This window comes from Phanerochaete carnosa (genome assembly GCF_000300595.1).
Source record: "Phanerochaete carnosa HHB-10118-sp unplaced genomic scaffold PHACAscaffold_7, whole genome shotgun sequence".
Classification (NCBI taxonomy): Eukaryota; Fungi; Basidiomycota; class Agaricomycetes; order Polyporales; family Phanerochaetaceae; genus Phanerochaete; species Phanerochaete carnosa.
The window spans coordinates 2,716,683-2,730,461 of NW_006767634.1; the positions used below are offsets into that span (position 1 = coordinate 2,716,683).

The 13,779-nt window shown below is 53.2% G+C and overlaps 5 protein-coding genes across 5 annotated transcripts in view; 2 read left to right on the forward strand and 3 right to left on the reverse strand.

Moving 5' to 3' along the window:
- Positions 1 to 2,008, forward strand: part of PHACADRAFT_99812 (uncharacterized protein) — a gene marked incomplete at both ends in the record, with an annotated part of 3,204 nt that extends 1,196 nt beyond the window's left edge. Inside the window, 4 exons of the mRNA XM_007398375.1 lie at positions 887 to 970; positions 1,036 to 1,314; positions 1,378 to 1,662; positions 1,719 to 2,008. Coding sequence (XP_007398437.1) covers positions 887 to 970; positions 1,036 to 1,314; positions 1,378 to 1,662; positions 1,719 to 2,008 — 938 coding nt within the window. The remainder of the gene's footprint in view (positions 1 to 886; positions 971 to 1,035; positions 1,315 to 1,377; positions 1,663 to 1,718) is intronic.
- A 1,707-nt stretch (positions 2,009 to 3,715) lies between these two features.
- PHACADRAFT_211409 (uncharacterized protein) lies at positions 3,716 to 5,440 on the reverse strand (the record flags this gene model as incomplete). Its single annotated transcript, XM_007398376.1, has 1 exon — positions 3,716 to 5,440. One exon carries the CDS (start codon positions 5,438 to 5,440, stop codon positions 3,818 to 3,820), a length of 1,623 nt encoding a protein of 540 aa, XP_007398438.1. The 3' UTR covers positions 3,716 to 3,817.
- A 1,901-nt stretch (positions 5,441 to 7,341) lies between these two features.
- PHACADRAFT_260252 (uncharacterized protein) lies at positions 7,342 to 8,593 on the forward strand. The gene has a single exon (XM_007398377.1). The coding sequence runs from the start codon at positions 7,831 to 7,833 to the stop codon at positions 8,170 to 8,172; it is 342 nt and encodes a 113-aa protein (XP_007398439.1). The 5' UTR covers positions 7,342 to 7,830; the 3' UTR covers positions 8,173 to 8,593.
- An 849-nt stretch (positions 8,594 to 9,442) lies between these two features.
- Positions 9,443 to 10,556, reverse strand: PHACADRAFT_260255 (uncharacterized protein; the record flags this gene model as incomplete). The annotated part of the gene is made up of 2 exons (XM_007398378.1): positions 10,330 to 10,556; positions 9,443 to 10,266 (listed from the first exon to the last, which is right to left on the reverse strand). Coding segments are annotated over exons 1-2 (575 nt in total), but the record flags the coding sequence as incomplete, so codon positions are not given.
- A 362-nt stretch (positions 10,557 to 10,918) lies between these two features.
- Positions 10,919 to 12,826, reverse strand: PHACADRAFT_260256 (uncharacterized protein). Its single transcript, XM_007398379.1, has one exon. It carries the CDS (start codon positions 12,620 to 12,622, stop codon positions 11,066 to 11,068), a length of 1,557 nt encoding a protein of 518 aa, XP_007398441.1. The 5' UTR covers positions 12,623 to 12,826; the 3' UTR covers positions 10,919 to 11,065.
- Positions 12,827 to 13,779: the final 953 nt, after the last annotated feature.

The following is a 13,779-nucleotide window of genomic DNA, read 5'->3' on the forward strand; positions in this document are numbered from 1 at the left end:
AATTTTTTGCATTTCTCACTGGTCTTTGGGCAGAAGTGTGTGACATTGGGCCATGGTGTGTGACTTGCTTTCCAGGTTGGGCTAACTCTCATGAACAAATTGTTTTAAGACTAGTATCTGGCAGGTTTGGTCTCATGCTTTGTGCATAGATGGCTTATATTACACATATTCTCACTCAGAGAATATACATTTACCTGAGAATCACAACAACAAGGTTCATAGCTGTTGAAATATTAATGTGACTGCTGGCAGCCTGCCCTCACTGCCTGATAGCTCATTCCTGAGCTTATAGAAAGTTTATAAAAAATCTCAGGAGCCTCTAACCAGGTCTGTGTAGTATAATATGCTTCAAAGAATTACTTACAGCTGCTTCCACTTGGGGACACATCTGGCAATCAATTTTACACACCTTTTGCACTCAGACAGTGTACTGTGTAGAGACACTTCAGTGAGAGCTGAGTTCTGGGATAGTGCACAGTTCAGATGAGAATAGGCATCTATACAGATGCCAGTGGCTAAGCATTTATTGAGCCTATTACAGAAGAATATTTGTATTTATATCGGTACTTGATAAGCCAGTGGCTTCGAGCAATGTTTTATACAAATTGCTGGTGATGTGTGCCAGTAGCCGGTGGCAACCTGTGAAGCCCAGCGGGATCCGGTGTGTCTCACTGCCACCCACTGTTACTCACTGATACCCACCAGCCAACAGCGGCAGCCACTGGAGACTAGCACTGGACTTCACTGGATACCAGTGGGTGCCGGTGAGTACACCCCATATTCGGTGGAATTTGGTGTAGTTGTCAGTCCCGGGCATATTACTGCGGCGCCTGTACGTCACCGCCACTGCTATCAAAAGTTTGTGACCCTGCCTAACTGGCCATAGCCCTGGTCTACTACCCTATCCTCTCGTACTTGTCCGAATGGTTTGTGCAGCGCCGGGGCTTGGCAAGTGGGATTGTTGTTGCAGGTATGCCCCTTCAATTTCCACACGACGAAGTGTGAGCAGTTTCTAAGCAATAATCCCCCACGCAGCTGACAATGCCGGCGGTGTTCTCTTTCCCATCATCATACCGGCCCTTATCTCGCGCTTCGGAATCATGTCAACAACGCGTATCTACGCAGTCGTACTGGCAGTATGCCTGTTGCCCGCGATCCCATTCATGAAGGCGCGTCTTCCCGAATCGCCCGTGCACGGTTCCACACTGCGCTCAGCGACACGTTCGTGGATGCATGACCGCAGGTTCTGGTTCTTCATTGTGATCAACACGCTCCAGGGCTTCGCACACTTCGTGCCTCTCATCTGGCTGCCAAGTGCGTCCCCATCTTTCGGTTCGTAGCGCCGCACTTAGCAACGCACTCATACACCCTCTGTAGCATTTGCAACCTCGCTCGGCCTCACGACAAGTCAAGCATCGTTGACGCTGACACTTTCCAATGCCACCGCCATCATTGCCGGGTTCGCAGTGGGTTGGCTCAGCGATCGGTGCAACATCTGGGCGCTCGCGTTCTCAGTGTTGCTGCTCAGCTCGCTCGCAACACTCGTGCTGTGGGGTGTAACATCGTTCTCGTTCGCCGGCGTCCTCGCGTGTGCCGCTGTGTACGGCATTACCGCGGGTAGCTGGTCGAGTCTGTGGAGCGGATTTGTGCGGCCTATCGCGCGTACGCGTTCTTCTTATCTTGATTCTGACTGTCATCTGATTATGTTTTGTATATAGTAGGCGACCCATCTGTTGCGACCACAATAATCAACTTCATGATGCTGAGCCGAGGGATTGGGAATATCGCGTCTACGCCAATTTCTACTGCCCTTCAGCAAGCGAAGCTTGTAGTTGTACTGGGCAGTGGCGCGACAAAGACCGGCTTCGCAGTCGATGGCGGGCGGTACACTGCGGTCATCGTCTATACTGGGGCATGTTTTGCGTGTGCGTCGGCTGTCACCATTCTGGGCTGGTTTTTGGACAGGAGACGAGGCATGAAGCGAGCTGACGATGTACGCAGCAACTAGTTCAACCTATCCTCAGGCTTTCGTTATGCTCTGGGGTCACCTTGTGGAGAAGTCGAGATATGTGCAAAGTTCTGTGTGTTATGGTATAACTTAAACACCCGGGTGGCGTGTTGAAGCACTGCATGGTTCAACAGGTAAGACGCGGGTGTCCGTGTGCAGTGGGATTCAGAAGGTTTGACGAGGCCAGCGCGTCCGAGCCATGCGTGACTCGCTGTTGATAGAGCAGTATTGCTCGTTGACGGTACTCCATCTTCTCGTGGTATCACTGCTTAGATGTCCAATAGTAAATTGAGCAACATCCTGTCTTCCAGTAACACCATCGCATGTTTCTCTCAAGAGTCCGGGGACCGTATGCGCGCAGAGCTTACTGCGCGCCGGCGCGCACGCGAGCACGTACTAGTATAACTTAGCCAAGTCTAGGGGTAACATGATCACAACGGCGGCAGGAGCACAAGAATAGTCGTAGGTTATACTATCCTGTCTTACATAACCTGTCCATAGTACCGAATCTATGCTGTTGTGCTTGTAATCTACATGATTCGAAGGTTACTGCCATATGCTACATGTCTCCCACTGGCCTGTACTGTGTTTGCCTGTAGCTTGACAGGTCACGCACGAGAATCGGCATTCCAAGAAGGTGGCGCACTTATTAGATGGGATTATTGATGCTTCGGTGACTGTAGGCATATCCGTGAAGACCTCACATGCGCTCATGCCCAAGTCGGCTTTGCCCCCAATACGGCCAAGTATGCGGGCAGGAGGTCGACTCAGCGACTCAGCGTGGCACGTCAAGTCTGAGTCAAAGCGAGATACATGTGTCTGGTATCGCATCCGGTTGCCGAATCGATACAGATGACGGGTCACGAGGTCAAAGCGTCCTTGTCCGCCCAGGATAAGCAAGGCATATTCGGCACGATGAACTTAATGCTTGAAGAGCACAACACCTGAAGGAATAATAATCGCGAGTAGGATAACCACGTCAGCTAGGCGTAAATATACGCTACAGCTGTTTGCATAAAGCTTGTCAAGTACTTCGACGAAGGAGGGAATTGGGCAAGAAAGAAAGAGCCCAGCGACCCGGAGCTTAAGCTTGCTGCAAACTGTACATGTTAGCGGGGAACAGAGTACACGCCGGGGTGCCGCTTGGCAGTATACGCCCCCGCACCGACGACAACGACCAAATAAACTTGGGTGTCCATGCAATCATGGATTTGCTTTGATTGCTTATCTTTGCATCACATAACCTTGCATCACCAAAAATCCCGCATAACTTGGGTGCATGAACGGCGCCGCACGCATTGCCCTGAGCGTGCTTTCACGGACCATAGGATTTCAGGCAATATCCAGGACTGAAGAAGGCTGGCTGTGACAAGTAGGAGCTTGGTGAGATATCCCGCGTATGCGTACAACGCTCGCAGTGCTGAGCTCAGTGATTGCCGCAGCCTAGCTCCCGAGAGCAAATGTCGGGCTCTCCACGCTCTTTGACATTAATTTCAGCTATCAATCGCGGATATCCTCGCGTACGACATTGGGTACGGCAGCACCGCAGATAATTAGTCGAGCTCTGCTAGTAGGGCATGTGGGGAGGGTCCATGCAGCCCGCCACTTGTGCGTTGCTTTCATCATCCCGAGACCGGCTAGAGTCTAGGGAAATCCATATCTTGCGCCGACAATCTTCAGCTTCGTGCTAATCGCCGTGACCACAATGAAAAGTTAATAGAATGCTTGCTAGTCTCCAATGCATGTGGTTCAGTGCCATGTCAAGTTTTCCGCTACGACTACACGCTAGACTGGTGGGCGGACGCGGAGCTATTGTAATAAATATCGTTCGAGAGGTTTGTGTAGCCTGCGAAATACCGATTTCTTCTCTCGGACTTCCCCCTCTGAAACATAAACAACCCACCGATTACCCCACACGCGGTACGGGATTGGGTCCAATAAAGGAAATATACATCCTCGCTTAACCACCCACTGCACCATTTGTTCCCCCATCAGCCGCCGGCCAATCACCTCGACAACAAGCCAGACCTCCGAAGTGAATTTCAAGATGAGATACGCCGCGCCTCGCAAAAATGTACCGCCGACCTTGGTTGCTGTGATCTCGTAGAGAGCGCCGATTGCGTCTTGGAACCTGAGTATCTTATGACCGGAACTGTCTTTCGTCCCCTCGCGATCGATGTCAATGGAACCGTACAAACCGGCAATGACCTTGTGGAAGTAGGTCCCTGGCTCAGGCGTGTGAAGGTTCAAGTGGTCCAGAAGGTACAAGTCTGACAAGCCAGGCACAGAATACCAGGAATGGATATCGTTGCCCTCCTGCTCGTATTGCATGAAGTCCTTCCACGAAGGCAGCAGCGAGGTATCGTTTGGATGACGCCTCGCGTGGCGCAAGGCGACCCGCCATCGTGAGTCAAGGCCTATATGCTTGAGAAGCGCGGTCCAAGCGAGCTCCGTCGGCATTCCTTCGTCGTAGATCGGCAGCGTCTTGCAGTTCAGGATGTATGCGAGGCCGTGAACCCTGTCGAGCCCTGCGGTGCAGTGGCGCCCCTGCATCGCCCGAACCGCGAAGGCCAAGTGGTCGAAAGACGACAGAAAATTCTGCGGGATGGACCGCGGGAGTAGCTCTCGGAAGAAACGCTGCGTGTCTGTAGACGTCGCTCCGGTGATCCCACCGGGCAACCAGAGGTCGGTGGCCTCTTGTACCGTCCAGACACGCTTAAGCCAGTGGCGATCGGAAGACAGTACTTGTGGAGACGGGTCGAAAGGAAGACCCAGGCCGTTGAAATATGTAACGCACGGTCTGTCCAGGGAGTATACAGACCCAATGGTGGGGACGTCGAGCTTCCACTCTTCCTTCCTCTGCTCCTCGTCCTCCGGACGTCCCCGTTGTCTCATACACAGGACGTCCAGCCAGACATATTCGGCTCCAAGGTTGAGCAGCTCGACTCGGATGTGATCGAAGGTGGTGTTGTTCGGGATGGGGACGGGCCACTTGTAGTCGTTGATTGGGGTCGAGACATCGATGCGAGCGTTTTCGTGCACCCAGCTGTGCGATACCGTCCAGATATTGTCGGGGATCACGAGCGAATTGCGATTTTGATCAATGGCATAGAAGGGCAGGACACGATTACTGTAAAGGTCCCACACCCGTCGTGGAGACACCTGCGAATTGCTGATATATCCACCATCCAAGGCATTTTTCTGCATCACTTCTTCCCTCTTTTGCTTTGCAGCAATGTCAGAGAGCAGCCGAGTGAAGTCGGATTGCCAATGGCATCGCAGAGCGCCATATACTTGGCCAAAGTCTCGTGAGTTACGGATGAAGTGGTCGAGGCACTGCTCCAGCCCCGGCTTGCCTAGCGTGTATCTGGTCCCGAGGATGTCGTTGAGTAGCTTCAGTGACTTGCTGGTGTTCATAGCAGCACAGGGCATGTCTGCGACAGCGTTGGAGGGGGATGGGGGACCGTGGTTTCGGCACGAGCGAGAATGCTCTACCTTGGCCAGAGGACGTGAAGAGATGCTTGAGAGGGACTCCTGACTCCGACATCTTGATCCTCCCCCACACTTCGAGGCGGGCTTTATCAACGATACGTGAATGTATATACTTGGAGGAGAGGCCTATGCGGTGGATATCTGTAGAGTTCACAAACGGAGAAAGAGAAAGGGCACTATAGCCAAATTGAGTCGTGTTCCATGGGGTCTCTTCGACAAAGACATCTTTATCTCCAAGTGTGAACGCCGCCATTACACGCTATACATATTATCGTCTCAGTATGAATTCCTGTCCATGTGGTTATCTGTGGCTCACCGACTGGTATCGATCACGACCTGTAGATTTCTTAAAACCGCCCTCCTCATCGACTGAATCCGCATTCGGCCTTGCTGTCGCACGTTTAAGTCGATACGCAGAACTGAATAGACTCCATCCTACGCATAATAGCTCAGCAAACAAGTAAAATTCTCAATGTTCGCGATTTACCGGTATCTGTCCGGTCTATGCGAAACATTCGGGGTGCAGCTGAGGTTTTTGTAGCGTCGCGACGCATGCAAGAGAGGTGAGCAGCGTGGTGGAACAAGCAGAGCCAGGTTGCACGGCGCAAGTGATCCCTTCCATTCCTCGATAAGATAGGCGTCTATTGCGGGTGCATCGAGAGCAACGACTTTCTGGAGAGTACTGCATTTATTGCGTGATTTGGAAGACAGAATACAGAGGCAGCAGATACTCTGACAAAGTTCGAGGTAGTATAATCCGCCCTACGCCTCCAGAATCGACCTCATATCGATCCAGCACAAACACGATGTTCGGTGCCAGGATGCCGAGGTGGCATCAAGTGTCGAACATGACGCCGTATCGCCAGAGCCTAAGCTTTCATCAGAGTAGGGTACCTCCCAAAAAGGACGTCCAGATAACTCACCTCTGCGATCACCCCATGCCCGGTCTGCTATCCATTCGACTGGTCTGAGCTCCCACAGGTTAGCCCCGACGCAACCCAGGGGCGCATGTTCTGTCGTATCACGCGACAGCGGCAGCCAGGTGAATGCAAGGGAGACTGCCACTGCAGCTTGGGAAAGCACCTCTTGAGCGCCTGGCACAGCCTTTGTGGTGACGTGATCGGATCAGTAAAGGCACGTGAGATGGGTATTTTGTCAAATTGTCCCCACCGTCGCACGCGTCGTAGACCACTTGTCGCACCCGCTCTCAGGCTGTTCGGCCGCTCTTGCCACCGCTACTCTCTCGAATAAGCCATAGTGCTTAGGATGCCATACAGCACGGCGAGTCCTCCCGCGGTATACCCTTGTCTGCCCCGCCGGATCGCCTGTGCAAGGCTACACTCCGAGCGACGGGTCCCCAAGTACTGGCGCGCCTTACTCCGATATACCCGCTGGACAACGCCATTGGATTCAGCCGTAGTCAGGTGGGCCGTCTTTGTTCAAACAAGTCTTTAAGTTCAAAGGTGCCAGCAGCGAGCCACCATCCAGCGAGCCAGCTACGAAGCGTCGCCGCCAGGCACTCTGCGCCCCGCCGCGCACAAATATCCCTTCCACGCCGTCGCGCATCTCAGCTCACCGCCTCACACATGTATTACAAATCAATCTGCATGCCTGCGACAGCCCACCACTCGAGATTCCCCGCGTCGTCAGGCTGCACTCCAGGCTGTGATGCGACCCTTGTGTAGCGGGTCATGCCGCCCGAGGAGACAGTCGCACGGCTTTGTGTATCGATAGGGCATCTAGAACTTAGGGCTATGAGACCTGGGCTGATACGCCTGCTCCTGAGTTCACATGGCTCGGTGAGTGCCACTCGTACACCGCAGACATCCTTTCCTGATTGGCGTTTTCCAGAGAGAGTTCAGAACCATACTTGAGTGAGGGGGGCACAAGGCACACCGAACTGAAGGCGCGCATTACCCCATCGGCGCGACTTCAAGCTTCAAGATCGGACAGTCAGCATGTAGGTGTGCAAGAAGTTCGTGAGAGGATCCTCCTGAAGTGCAGCATGTCGCGCTCGATTTCCCTCATTTATCTGACATCTTCGCCGTCATGGAAATCCCGGAACCCTCCCGCTCTCTTTGGCAGCACGGAGCCGCCGTCGCGATTCCACATAGGATATACGCGCAGCATCAGTGGAAGCACGTCGCGCCCTCGGAGGCCACCGTCTGACAGCTCCACCCTTCACTCGAGTGGCGGCTGAAGCATAGTCACACAGTTGCTCGAAGGTCTAGACGGCTGGATGAGCAGTTAGATGGCGCAGTACTGGTGAGCGGTACCAAATTTTGTGCGTCTTCAATTGGTCTGATGACAATAGGGCCCGCAAGGCGAGGATGTCTGTTCCGACAGGCATGTCACACTCAAACCTCCCAAGCCGACGCCCCATCCCTGAATCAAGGATGGTATTTGTGCCGAACATCGAGGTGCTCACCCGAGATTCAGATGACGATATGCAATGCAGCGCTTTGGGGGCCTTCGAAGAGCTTGTGAAGCCCGGTGTCGATGACATACTCAAGAAGGCCAAGGTGCCGCACGCGACAGGCATGGCGGTGCTGGCTGTGTCTTGTAGACTTGCGCGGAGGCGGCGGCTTGCTAGACTTGAACGCATTGCGCTTGGGCAGGCTATCGTTGCCGCGTGGTACGACGAGACCGCGGACGGCGCAGCAGACTGCTAACTCGCTGGGTCACGCCGGAGCTAACCGGGCTGTATCAGCTGACGGTTGAGTGGACGGCAGACCGGACGCGGGGCGATTGCAGAGGTGATTCTCACAATGCCCTGTTCGAAGATGTTCTACTGACAACGACACAGTTCACGGTAAGCCAGAGTTCCAGCGATGCAACGTCCCCTTTGACATTCGGCGTCCGGATATCGGACATCACAGTCGCGCTGGATCTATGAGAGGCCAATTTCGGAGGCAGCTTAGTGCAGATACATTCTGTCTCAAGTTTTAGAGTATTTGCGTGTCTCTGTATGGTGTCTTCCAAATCGCGCGATATCTCAATACGTCCGCAGTATACGTAGACGCCTACCGGCCGGTAGACCGCTATGTAAGGTGTTTATCTGAGTATCAACTCACCGTAACAAACAATTCAAAGCCAATAAGATGATGTCTTGACCGTGGGAACATCAAGCGGGGGGCTACTAATATTACAACGATTTGAGAGGCCATCGCGGACATGCGGATAGTTTCATCGCACGATAACTTCGTGTATCGTTACGGTTCCCCACAGGCAGCGGGGTGCAGGTGTCAGGAGGCGAGTGTGCGATACAGGCCACATACAATTTTGCCCTAAGCAGCTGATATGTCGAGTTACGGATATATAAACTTGTACATCTGGTAGGGCTGCCCCGAACGTGAGCGAGCCTAGTGCCATCTCGTCGTCATGCCCCACTACTCCGCCGCGGTCCTCTTTGCTCGACGATTTCTCTTCCCCTTCCCCTTCTTCTGTTCCCGGCGCTGCTGCTGGGCAGGTGGAAAGTTCAAGCCCTCCTTCAACTTCCAGATCTTGTTCAAGACCCGAGCCGCCTCCTCGTCCTCTGGGGTTTTGTGCCACCCCGGTAGGTCGTGAGACACCTTCGCGAGCGGAAAAATGTCTGCAAGGAATTCCGCGACAGGCTCTATCACGGACGCTGAGATGTGCGACCGGCTGAGGCACAGGCAAGGGAGGTTGGAGGTGAGGCGATCATTGTCCGGCGTATACCTCCAGCCGGCCCTCGGGGACTCGAGCTCCACATTGAGATACTTAATGTTCGGGCAATGTTTCGCAAATAGGGCGAGATCTTCAAGTTGCAGGCGCGAGTATGACAGGCCGACAGCCGGGAGTAGGGTAAAAGATTGCAAATGCGGCCAGCTTTCCGTTAGCTCGCGGATCTCGGCGCGATTGATATCGATGGACACCTGCTCTGCGCAGAAGACCGTCATGGAGCGAAGACTGGTGAGAGGTAAGATTGCGCTGCCACGAAGAAATTTGCCATTCCGGCCGTCATCGTCATCGTCATCGCAGAACACGAGGTTAATTTGTCTGAGTTTTGAAAATCGACCGAGGGAGGAGAAGAGTTCGGCCACATCGTCAATCTGTGCTGGTATATCGGAGATCATCTCTACTTCCGTCAGCTTGGCGACGTTGATGGAGTTCAGGAAGTTCAAGGGATAAGACAAGTTGTTGTGATGCTCTAGGGATGAGATACCTAGCATCTCCAACGAAGAGAATCCGCCCCATCCAGCGGATTTCCAACAATCACCGTTGCGATTTGTTAGAGAGACGGTGAGGGAGGTCAGCTTGGGAAGGCGGGAGAGGTGAATGAAGGCATCAGGGAGTAAATGGGCATAGCTGAAGTCGAGGGTGGTCAAATTTGTCAAAGCGCATACAGTAGCCGAGATCTCTTCTTTGAGAGTCGTTAAAACGTTAAGATCGGCCTCGGGAAACTTGAGGAGCTGGAGCTCGCTGGCCTGTCCCCTCACTTCTGCCAAGATCGCGCGTACGTCTTCAATTTCTAGATTTTCCACGGGTTTGAAAACAAGCGACAATAAGGAGGGCGTGACGAATAAGGTCGCAAAAGGGGCCAGCTCGTTGTCGGACCAAACCAGGTGCTGCAGGTTCGGCAGAACAAGCCCTGGATGATATTGACGGAGTATCTCGAAGGCAGCGTAGTCGATGTCATACCGAGAGTCGTCCCCATAGCCGGAGTGCACTTGAAGACTCCTCACTCGACGAGAGTGATGCAAGAACCTGGACCAGTCCGCCTGTAGAGGCCGCCTAGTGATTTTCTATAACGAACGGCGAGTATCCATGAGATGCGGCATTCTATTGCAGTGTGCGATACCACTTACCACGGCGGCGGTCGTCCCTTTGACTTTTCTAACCATATGGGACGGGAGACACCTGACAAGTGGCTGCAAGCCTTCTAGATCGCACCAGAGCACGTCCATGGCTGGGTCGTAGAATGCCCGGCAGGACAGAGCCAAGCTTCGCAGCGCTACTCTGGCTTTGACATTCGCGAGCACAACCTGAAATATCTCGTCAATAGCGGCTAGCGGATACATGCTGTGGAGAAAGCAGTCGTCCTAGGCTTGCTGCTAACGACACGTAAGCTCAGGATACGCTTGCTTGGTCCCATTGATCACATACTCCGGCATGTTCCCTACCAGGTCTCATCCTGATCCGGGAACAAATCGACCTCCCGGTGGGCCGCTCTCGGATCCCAATCCAGATACAAATGCCCAGAAATTGGCCGGCAGACCACGAAGCCTATTACCTGGGCACAAACGCACGGAGTCGTCAACTCTGGGTACGACTGGCCAGTCTCAGGCAGCCAGTCTCCAAAGGTACAACTTGAACAAGCTGACAAACATCACCGCAGAGGTGCAAGTCTGGTGAAGATGATCGCTCGTCCACCTGAAGTGAGGTTTGGGACAAAACGCGCTGCGACATGCACAGTTAATATAATGCTTCAGTGCTATGTCAAATTTTCTGCGACGACTAAATGCTAGGCTGGTGGACCGATGAGGGGCTATTGTACAGATATTGTATGAGGGGTATATGTAGCATGCGAAATATCTATCTCTTTCATCTGGCTTCCTCCTCTGAAATATGCACGATGCGCCGTTTATACCATATGAGGGGTGGGAGTTGGTTCGATAAAGGAAATACGCAGCCTCGCTTAACCACCTCCAGCGCTGCGGTACCCTCAACCTCCCGCTCTCCAATCACTTCCACAATAAGCCAGACCTGCGGTGGAAGGTCCAAGATGGCATACTTCACGCCTGGTAAAAATGTGCCGGCGACCTCGCAATCCTTTATGTCAAAGCGCAAGAGACGGTTCCATACATCTCGATATTGGAGCTTGAGTGTCTCATAGCCGGACTCATCTTTCTTCCCCTCGCAATCGATGCTGACGGGGCCGTGCGAGAGAATATTATAATGACAGTAGACTCCTGGCTCATGCACGTGAAGGCGGGAGTCGTCCAGAAGGTACAGGGCCGAATCAGCAAGCGCAGAATCCAAGGGACGAGCAATATCGTCCCGCTCACATTGCATAAAGTCCTTCCACGAAGGCAGTAATGAGGTGTCATCTGGATGACACCATGCGTGGCGCGAGGCAACTCGGCGTCGTGCATACGGGCTCAGATGCTTGAGAAGCATGGTCCAAGCGAGCTCTGGTGGCATCCCTTCGTCGTAGATCGGGAGGGTGCTGCAGTTTAGGAGGTATGCGAGGCCGTGGATTCTGTCGAGCTCTGTGGTGCAGTGACGCCCTCGCATCGCCGAGGCCGCAAAGGGGACAAAGTCGAGACCTTCTTGCGGGATGGATCGTGGAAGGTGCTCTTGGAAGAAACGCAGCGCATCCGCAGACACCGCACCGGTGGTCCCGCCAGGCAACCAGCTGTTGATGGCCTCTTGCACCGTCCAGGCGCGGTTCAACCAGTGGCGATCGGAAGACAATACTTGTGGAGACGGATCGAAAGGAAGGCCCAGGCCGTTGAAATATGTGACGCACGGCCTGCGGCTGGATAAGTGTGAGTATACATAGCCAATGGTGGGAACATCGAGCTTCCACTCTTCCTTCCTCTGCTCCTCGTCCCCCGGACGTCCCCGTTGTCTCAGACACAGAACGTCCATCCAGACATACTCGGCACCGAGATTAAGGAGCTCGACTCGAACATGTTCAAGTGTGGTGTCGCCCGGAATGGGGACGGGCCACTGGTTGTCGTTGATCAGGGTCCAGACATCGGTGCGGACGCTTTCGTGTACCCAGCTGTGCGATACCGTCCAGACCTCGTCGAAGATCAAGAACCGAAGGAGACCTCGTTTAATGGCATAGAAGGGCAGGACGCGATTACTGTAGAGGTCCCACACCCGCCGTGGGGGCAGCCGCGAGTTGCTGATATAGCCACCACCCAAGGCATTCCGCCGCTTCGATTCATCCTCCTTTTGATATTTAGCGAGGTCGGGGAGCAGTTGAGTGAAGCCAGATCGCCAGTATCTTCGCAGAGATGCGTACACTTGACCAAAGTCTCGTGAGGTGCGGAGGAAGTGATTCAGGCACTGCTCCATTCCCGGCTTCTCTAGCGAGTAGTTGGTCGCGAGGACGTCGTTGAGTAGCTCCAGCAGCCGTTTGGTGTCCATAGTAGTGCAAGGTGTGTCTGCGAGGGTGTTCGGTATGGCGTTAGGGCCGAAGTGGGCCCACTGGAGAGGGATGGGGGAGCGTGGTTTCGGCACAAGCGAGAATGCTCTGCCTTGTCCGTCGGATGTGAGGAGACGCTCGAGAGGGACTCCCGACTCTAACGACTTGGTCCTCCCCCACACTTCGAGGCGCGCTTTATCAATGATACGTGAAATTTCATCCGCGGGCATAGTGGATTTTATGCCGTGGATATCCGTAGAGTCCACAAATAGAGGAAGGGCAATCGTACTAAGGTCAGGCGTCGGAGTCGAATGCCATGGAGCTTCCTCGACACGAACGCTTATCTCTAGAGTTATAAGCCCGTGACTTGCAACTTCGGCGTTCGCCAACTTCCAGCGGTAACCACCGGTGTTCGCCGGTGGCCATTGGTGTTCGCCGGCGGTCCTTGCCATATACGGGTGCGTCACTGTGAGCGCTTGTGAACACCACCGTTCGTTGTCCACTGGAACCCATCGGAATACAGCAGCAACTGGTGAATATTGCTGTGTATCAGTGGCAAGTAGTGGGGTATGTTGGGATATACCAGTGTTCAGCATGTTATGCTGGCTGCCACTGGTATTTGGTCCGGTCGATTCACATGGCAGGTGGCAGACACCACCAAACACTGGTGACATCCACTGGCAGGCAGTGGCCACTATCCATCAGCATATGCTGTTTATTGTTAGTATGTCATTGAATAATAATTTTTGGCATTTTTCACTGGTCTTTGGGCAAAAGTGTGTGACATTGGGCCATGGTGTGTGACTTGCTTTCCAGGTTGGGCTAACTCTCATGAACAAATTGTTTTAAGACTAGTATCTGGCAGGTTTGGTCTCATGCTTTGTGCATAGATGGCTTATATTACACATATTCTCACTCAGAAAATATACATTTACCTGAGAATCACAACAACAAGGTTCATAGCTGTTGAAATATTAATGTGACTGCTGGCAGCCTGCCCCCCACTGCCTGATAGCTCATTCCTGAGCTTATAGAAGTTTATAAAAAATCTCAGAGCCTCTAACCAGGTCTGTGTAGTTTAATATGCTTCAAAGAATTACTTGCAGCTGCTTCACTTGGGGACACATCTGGCAATCAATTTTACACACCTTTTGCACTC

Coding starts and splice junctions, on each gene's coding strand:
- PHACADRAFT_260252 (XM_007398377.1), top strand. CDS start 7,831: ATGTCTGTTCCGACAGGCATGTCACACTCAAACCTCCCAAGCCGACGC.
- PHACADRAFT_260256 (XM_007398379.1), bottom strand. CDS start 12,622: ATGGACACCAAACGGCTGCTGGAGCTACTCAACGACGTCCTCGCGACC.